The sequence below is a fragment of the Cibotium barometz genome, chromosome 28 (assembly GCF_041138505.1).
Source record: "Cibotium barometz isolate CiBa-2024 chromosome 28, ASM4113850v1, whole genome shotgun sequence".
NCBI classification, from domain to species: Eukaryota; Viridiplantae; Streptophyta; class Polypodiopsida; order Cyatheales; family Cibotiaceae; genus Cibotium; species Cibotium barometz.
In genome coordinates this window covers 36,088,456-36,097,025 of record NC_141073.1, presented here as the reverse complement: position 1 = coordinate 36,097,025, position 8,570 = coordinate 36,088,456, and the positions used below count along the sequence as shown (strand labels likewise).

The 8,570-nt window shown below is 47.0% G+C and overlaps 1 protein-coding gene across 1 annotated transcript; it reads left to right on the top strand.

Annotated features, from left to right (window-relative positions):
• The first annotated feature begins 2,220 nt into the window (after positions 1 to 2,220).
• LOC147622789 (uncharacterized) lies at positions 2,221 to 7,069 on the top strand. Its single transcript, XM_086822416.1, has 2 exons — positions 2,221 to 5,512; positions 5,757 to 7,069. The coding sequence occupies exons 1-2, from the start codon at positions 2,662 to 2,664 to the stop codon at positions 6,179 to 6,181; spliced, it is 3,276 nt and encodes a 1,091-aa protein (XP_086678542.1). The 5' UTR covers positions 2,221 to 2,661; the 3' UTR covers positions 6,182 to 7,069.
• Positions 7,070 to 8,570: the final 1,501 nt, after the last annotated feature.

Below are 8,570 nucleotides of genomic sequence, written 5' to 3'. Positions count from 1 at the left end.
ATGCTAACAATGAGATCCTAGTTTAGAAGTGTAAAAACAAAATCCCATGATGCTAGCACATGAGAAAGGATAAAGAAAGTAGAGTGCACAACATTATTACCATGCAATCTATGAACATAATAAGTAGCATATACATTGAAGATAATCTTTTATGCCACAAACTATTATCAAAAATCCATAAGATAAATAAGCTAGATACCATGGGTGTATATAGTTACATTCTTTCACCAATGATACATAGACTTCTAGGAGCAATAATAACAATGTTGTGAGGACAAAGAATAAAGCAAAAAGAGAACAATCGTAAGTACTTTTTTAATTTAGTTAAAGAGGCTTTGTGAGTACACATAGAAGCGATTTTCAAATGCGTGAGAGGCCCAAATGTGTCAATTGTTGTGGAAGCTTTATTCCTCTAGATGTATGATGTAATACGAGAAGGGGGTGTCACTATACAATTTAGAGTGAGAATCATACACCAGAAATCATTATTGTTTTGGTTAAAACATAGAATGTACCTTTTAGGTAAACATAGTGGGGAGCACAAAGTGCTCTTTAAGAAAAAAGTATAGTTTTGTTAAAGAAAAGAAAGCTATAAATGTTTTATATATCAAATCATTTGTGGTGACCATACCTTGGTGGAATGATGTTCACAAGACATGTAAGCTACATGAAAAATCTTTAGGTTTGACCGTAAGGGCTTCTCACATGAAGCTAGAAATGATCTTTTCTCTTGAAACTTGAATAATACTAGGAAATAAAAAAACTACCTAAGTTCTTTGAATTTTTTAATTTTAAGAGGAGTCATGAACGATACAAAAAGCTCCTCTTTTGCAAGGTAAAGATTGACTAGTTCAAGGCATGCTTTTCATGTAGAACTACCAAAGGAGAAATGGAACCTTGCCACAATGCAATTAGAATTAACATAATCTCTTAGAAAGTTTGCATGTTGTAATCTACTTATGAACTTGCTAATGAAACATCTTATTGTTTCCAACAATCGAATTCTCCTTGTGATCATAAATTGAGAGGACCGAGGTAGTAAGGGCATTGATAAACTCCAAAAAAGAGGCGTTTAGACATGGTTAGAAAGGCAAGTTGTTTGTGGAAAGTAATGAAGACTCTTTGATTTTTTGAAAAGTCAAGAAGACTCTTTGATTTTTTGAAAAGTGACACCATCCAATTTTGCAATCTGAAGATATTGTAAAAGAATGGGACATAGTTTCTTTCACATGGGGAATGGAGGTGGATGGGAGAGAGCTATGTGATGTGCACCTTCACATGGGAGTATGTGGGCGGATTTTACCTGTAGCTATCCAGAGCACGAGGCTCTTGGGACCCCTCATGTGGAGAACATGCCTATGAAAAGAGAGAGAGAGAGAGAGAGAGAGAGAGAGAGAGAGAGAAGAGGGTAGCAGAGGCAATGAAAAGAAGAAAAAAAGAAGAAGAAGTGCATCATCGATTATACGTTCTCTTTTGGAAAAGGTATTTTGGATGTGTTGGTGGCAAGGACCTAGACAATGCGTGAGCCTAGTAGGGTTAGCTTATGGGACAAATACATAAGCGGAATGTCTAAGAAGAAGGGAGAAGGTATTGGATGAACGAATGGGAACAAGTACACCAAAAAGTCTCGTAGTGGCCGGGCGGCAGAATGTGGCAGTGGGTGGTGGACGTGGATCGAGTCGCGACGAGGAGGATGCCGTGGCCCCGCCGCCGCTGCACGTATATTTAATTGGAGCTGCTACCTCTACAGAAGAGAGAGAGAGAGAGAGAGAGAATCGTGAAAAAGGAAAAGGTGCAGAGTGCTTGCCGGCGGGTGCCCACCTCGTCGTAGTGGCGCTAGTGCGGCAGACCAAAAAAAAAAAAGAGGAAAGAAAGGGCGTAGCAGGAGCGGCGTGCTGGATTCGAGCTGCTTTACAGAGAAAAGGGGGAGATCCGGAGATGGACTACAACACTAGATTGGATCATTGTGAAGGATTCGCTCTGGTGGAAAAGAATCGCTTCGTTGGCGAGTCACGATCGGAAGTCCGGCCTTTGGCGCTGGCTGTGGGCGGCGGATTTAAACAGTTTTGTTCCTGCTGTACTGCTTCCACGAAGTAGCCACGAACATGGCGGAGGTTAATTTAGCCCCTTCACGATGTCATTTTTAAAAGGCCAGGCTCTCGCTTTTTCACGTGTCCAGGTAAGCTCCCAGGGAGGGGAAACATGCTCGAAAGGGGGCAGCACGTGGGGGCGGGGTAAAAAACAAGTAGCCTGGCCACTGGACAGCTGATGAGGAAGAGGAGGAAGAAAGAGACCGCCTGCCCCCACCACCACCACCACCACCACTCAAAAGATGTATGGGTCCCTTCATGCGGCAGCAGAGCAGTAGACCACAGAGCAATATTATTAGCGGTACGTGCCATGCAGACGTCCGAATAATAGGTCGCCCTGCAGCGGCAGCAGTGATAGAGAGAGCGGCCAGGCTTCTCCACCAGCATCACGGCCGTGAACAGCAGCAGGCTGCAGCTCGTCGTCTTTAACACACTTCAAAACCCTACTGACTTCTTTGACTACTGAGTCCTCCCCACTCCCCTTCTTCCGACTTCCCCTTCGTCGCCCCCCTCCCATCCCTCATCTCTGTCGCATGCATGAAGCACCTCGTCTCCCCCTCTGCCAGCAGCCATGACTCTCACGTTGCGCCCTTCCGCCGCCGCTGCAACAGTCTCTCTCACCCTGCTATGCACCCTCGCCCTCGCCCTCCTCCTGGATCAGCCAGCTTCCGCCCTCTCCCCCGACGGACAAGCCCTGCTGGCTTTCCGTCGCACCATGCAGAACCCCGATCCCAAGTTGCAATGGAACCCCTCCGACTATACCCCCTGCGCCTGGTTTGGAGTCACATGCTCCACGGTCGCGGGCAGCCAGCACGTTGTGGAGGTATCACTGCCCGTCTTCCTGCACGGTTCATTGCCCCCTGAGCTGGGCACCCTTTCGGAGCTCCGCGTCCTCAACCTCTCCTTCACCAACATTAGCGGCACAATCCCCCGTGAGCTAGCCAACGCCGCTATGCTGGAGCTGCTGGATCTCAGCACCAACGCGCTGGACGGACCGATTCCGGAGGAGCTGGGCAGCCTCCCCCGCTTGCAGACGCTACTCCTGTACTCCAATAACTTGGGCGGAAGCATTCCCCAGAATCTAGGCAACTGCTCGGCTATGCGTGTCCTCTGGCTGCACGACAACAACCTTACGGGAATCCTTCCTCCTCAGCTTGGAGAACTGGCCAGCTTGGAATCTCTCCGCTTGGGTGGCAACGCCGGGCTCACTGGCGGTTTACCTTCGCGGCTAGGCAACTGCAGGAACCTCACACAGCTGGGGGCGGCAGCAACCGATATTTCGGGTAGCATTCCCTCTTCTTTCGGTTCTCTCATCAATCTACAGGTGCTATCCCTCTACAGCACGAAGCTGTCTGGTCTCATACCGCCGGAGCTTGGCAATTGCTCGAGCCTGCAGTCCGTGTTTCTGCACATGAACCAGCTCAGCGGCACCATTCCTCCTCAACTCGGCAAACTCCAGCAACTCACTGAGCTGCTGCTTTGGGGCAATTCATTGGAAGGGGCAATTCCTCGTGAGATTGGCAAGTGCTCTTCCTTGCAGACCGTAGATTTCTCCACCAATCTGCTCACAGGCCCCATTCCCACAGAGATTGGCAACCTCACGTCCTTGCAGCAGCTGCTTCTCAGCGTGAACCGTCTCAATGGGAGCGTGCCGTTCAAGCTCGCGAATTGCGGCTCCCTCTACAACCTACAGCTCGACAACAACGAGCTTTCAGGTTGGATCCCCCCTTCCCTTGGCCACTTATCTCAACTCAAGACACTTTTCCTCTGGAGAAACAGCCTCACAGGGCCCATCCCATCTAGCCTGGGTGATTGCTCGGCTCTTCAAGCCGTGGATTTCTCATACAACGAGCTCACCGAATCCATCCCGAAGGAAATTTTTGGGCTTCAAAACCTGTCGAAGCTCATCCTCTTATCTAATAACCTCACAGGTCCATTGCCCCCAGAAGTGGGCAACTGCAAATCCCTCATCCGTCTACGCCTGCCGCTCAATGCTCTCAGCGGTAGCCTCCCCAAGGAGCTGGGTAGGCTTCAGGGTCTAGTATATCTAGACCTCTACGAAAACCAGTTCGAAGGGCCTATTCCTGTGGAGATGAGCAATCTCACCTCCATGCAGAGTCTGGATGCTCACTCTAATAAGCTCAGCGGTATCCTGCCCTCTGAATTGGGATCCTTGAGCAACCTTCAGCAGCTGGACCTTGGGTCAAACCAGCTCACAGGCTCCATTCCATCGGAGATTAGTGGTTTGAGGGTCCTCAATACGCTCGTCCTGAGTGGTAACGGCTTCTCTGGCAGCATTCCCAGCGATCTCCAGTTCTGTTTGAAGCTGGCGCTGCTAGATTTGAGCCACAATAGCCTCAGTGGCCCGATCCCCGCCGAGCTGGGGAACATCTCTAGCCTCGATATCGCTCTTGATTTGAGCTGGAACAATCTCACAGGAACGATCCCTGACGAGTTAGGAAGACTCACGCAGCTGCAGTCGTTGGATCTCTCACACAATGGCCTCGCTGGCAGCCTGGAAGTGCTTAGCTCCATGGAGAGCCTCACATCTCTCAATGTCTCCTACAACTCCTTCACTGGCCGCCTTCCAGATACGCCCTTCTTCAGAACGCTTCTGCCTAGTGCTGTTATGGGAAACCCGGGCCTTTGCGACAGCTCCTCTATCAACTCGTGCTCCGCTCTGCAGCATCCAAACAAACCCAGCGCAACCACCTCTCTCGTGGTTTGCCTCCTCACCTCTGGATCTGCTGCCATTTTCTTCCTCATCGCCCTCTTGCTGATTTACAGGATGCGCAAAGCATCTCAAGAGCTGGACCTGGAAGAGGTGGATAGCCCCTGGCCATGGAGCGTGACCTACTTTTGCAAGCTGAACCTCTCGGCAGATGGCGTGCTTGACGGGCTGGTTGATCGCAACATAATTGGCAGAGGCTGCTCGGGGCTGGTGTACAAAGTGGAGATACCTGGTGGAAACTACATAGCAGTGAAGAAGCTGTGGGCAAGCAAGAAGGATGACCTGCAGCAGCACGACTCTTTTGGGTCAGAGATTGAGACTCTGGGGCACATCCGGCATCGGAACATAGTGAGGCTGCTGGGCTACTGCACGAACCGCACAGAGAAGCTTCTGCTATACGATTACATGCCCAATGGCAGTCTGGCGGACTTGCTGTTCGAGAAGAGGGGCATGGTGGATTGGGAGATGAGGTACAACATCATCCTAGGGGCAGCACACGGGCTGTCTTATCTACATCACGATTGTGTGCCGGCCATCCTACATAGAGATGTGAAGACCAACAACATCCTCCTCGACTCGAGGTTCCAGCCTTTTCTTGCAGATTTCGGGCTTGCTAAGCTGGTGGAAGCGACGGAGCGCAAGGATCACAACGTGTCCAAAGTTGCGGGATCCTATGGGTACATTGCACCGGGTAAGAAACAGGATGATCAATTAGGTGGATGTGTCCGCTTGATTAATTAAATATTTAGTGGGATGTGCAGCAGCTTATGCATTAAACATCAAGCATCCGCGCGTGAGGAATGAAATGGGTTTAGGAGGTGTGTTAATGATAGCGAATTAGTGTTGGAATGGGATTAGGAGACGTCTTAATGATAGTGACGTGATGGCTAATTATGCTGATGTCTTTTAATATTCCTCTCTCTCTCAATATGCAGAGTATGGTTACACCCTGAAAATAACGGAGAAGAGCGATGTGTACAGCTACGGCATCGTGCTCTTGGAGGTGATCACTGGCAGGAGGGCCGTGGAGCCCAGCACAAGCGACGGCCTTCACATCGTGGAGTGGGTGCAGATGATGAAGAGGAGCTACCAACCAACGCTCGAGATTCTGGATCCCCGGCTGAGAGGGATGCCGGACCCTTTCATACAGGAGATGGAGCAGGCACTCGGGGTGGCTCTCCTCTGCGTCAACCGCAGCCCGCCCGACCGCCCAACCATGAAGGACGTGGTGGCTCTGCTCCTCGAGGTCAAGCATCCATTGGAGGAGTACACCAAGATCTCGCAGCCACTCATGCCCAAGGCTCCCCCGCATCATCATCATCATCATCATGGAGGACTCCTCCACCCCATCATCAAGTAAAACATGGGCGCTCTATAAGCCGCATCCACTGCTCAACCTTGCATCCCCTATAGTTGCTCCTGCACTGTGAAGAGCAAGCCCCAGCTCTTGTTACTGTACACTGCACCCCTTGTGTCCTGCTGCACCCTTTGCCTCTGTTGTATAAAGTACAGCTTCCCACGAGAAGTGATTCTGCAAGTGACATGCAGTCCCTATTGCTGCTCTCTGCCTCCTACTTGGCATTGCAATAACCGTGGTCGTAACTCGTAAAAGCACCCAGCCCTGCCTGTCTGCCTGCCCTCAACAACCCATGGGGTTAACATAAACATAGAAATGAGCTTGTTGCAGGCATGCCCATCAAGCATGAGTTAACAATCCCCACCATCCTCTCATTTCAATTCTTTGCATGGGTTGCTCTAATAATGCAGGGAAATATACATGCATGCCCGTGATATATTGACTAGCGATTTTGATCCTTTCTCTGGCAGGAGAGACAAGAACACACTACATCGCTCTCTTTCTCTTGGGATTCGATTGGACGACTCTGTTCCTTTTAAAGTTTGTCTCGCATGAGGGGAAGCGTCAGAACCTTTAAGTCTTGTACGTCGCAACTTGCCCTGTCGATACCACTTTGGAATCCTTCTCTACCTAATCGCATAAAGCTGTACCATTTTCTTGCCTTACCTTCTCGTCTATGGCCTGTCTCATCGAGTCATCAGAAAGCTGCGTGGCTGTTTTGCCAACTTATAATTTTATATATATATATATATATATGTTTTAATCGAGTCCAAAGTTCAAACACGGAACTCCAGTTGACGTAATGCCAATTTGTATCACTATAACCTACAGTACGTAATGCCAATTTGTATCACTATAACCTACAGTACGGAATTTTTTTTAAAAAAAACATAAGTTGTGGGTGTTAAGGGAACTCCGGGGGTGGCATTAGGAAACAATCCTCGTGTTTTTTTATATAAAGAAAATTGTGTCTGTACAGGAGGGGAGCATGCCTCCTCTGTGGAATAATCTCTTGTTCGGGCATGGCTTTAAATACGACATTTTAGAAGTCACTAAGGCCCTCTTGGCTATACACTTGGCATTCTCAAAGTGGCCTATGGTGGCACGTATGTGTGAAGAGTGGCACGTATGTGTGAAGAGAGAGAGAGAGAGAGAGAGCGTCAATATGTGTACATATATATTTTAGCATACTCCTGTGTGTGAGTGAGAGAAACATAAAGAGAGACTAACATAGCCATGCTAATGTATAATCATATGACAACATTGAAGTGCGCATGTTACACACTGGCACATATTTGTTACATCATAACCAAGGTAGGGGGAAACATATGATTTATATAACACAAAAGTGCATACATATGTTCATGTGTGCATGCACTCACACACACTCAAAGAGAGAGAGAGAGAGAGAGAGAGAGAGAGATGGGGGGAGTAGTATAATAGTGAAGAATCTAGTATAGTATTTGTGTATTTAAACTTATGCATTTGATTTTGTTACTATAAAAATTATTTAACTACAAATTAAGTGATCTATAAAACTTTCTATTGTCTTTACCCACTACATCAAGTTTAAGAAACTTACTACTACAAATTGGTACATTTGTTATGATCCACAAATAGACCATGATAGTTTTGCCTTAAATAATTCATTGTGGAGTTCAAGTTAGGAGAGCACTACCATGTAAATAAGTCTTATAAAAGTTGGAATTCATCATAAAGATGCAACTACTACTATCTATATGTCACTCATCAAGTGAAAACATGTATTATATCTATAAATGAAGACAAAAAGATTTAGGTTCATGACAAGAAGTTGGGAGATTGTATCATCATGTAAAAGGTCTTTTAAGTTTGAATTCATCATCAAGAGCCAAATACTACTTTTTATCTATGGGATTGACAATCTCATGAATAGAAAAGACATTTTTCTTATACATAAAGACAAAATTATCCAGTTAAATGACGAGATTTATGAACCCATCACATGAAAGAAGGGGATGAGCTATGTTAATAATACAAAAGTAGAGTTTGGTTTTCATTTTATTAGTCTCTTTAGACATGGCATTTACTCATCTCTCCCTCAATATTACCATAAATCATGACACTAATGCTCAGAGAGGATTTTAATAATTGACCATTCAATGTGCATGAATGTTGACTAGCCCATTATATCTTACAAGTATTGCATCAAAATAGGTTGGATCTCACTTTGAAAAGCACCCATAATCTCAAGTCCACCCTACCACCCACTTTCAATTATCTCATCCTTTACAACTTAGACTAGTTCTATAAGCTCAGCTAGGCCCGTCTAATCCCATGGGTCTAGCCTTCTGCCGTGCTCCAGTGGGCCTATGGGGCCGGTGTGAACTCACACACCTGCGACCAAAGTTCT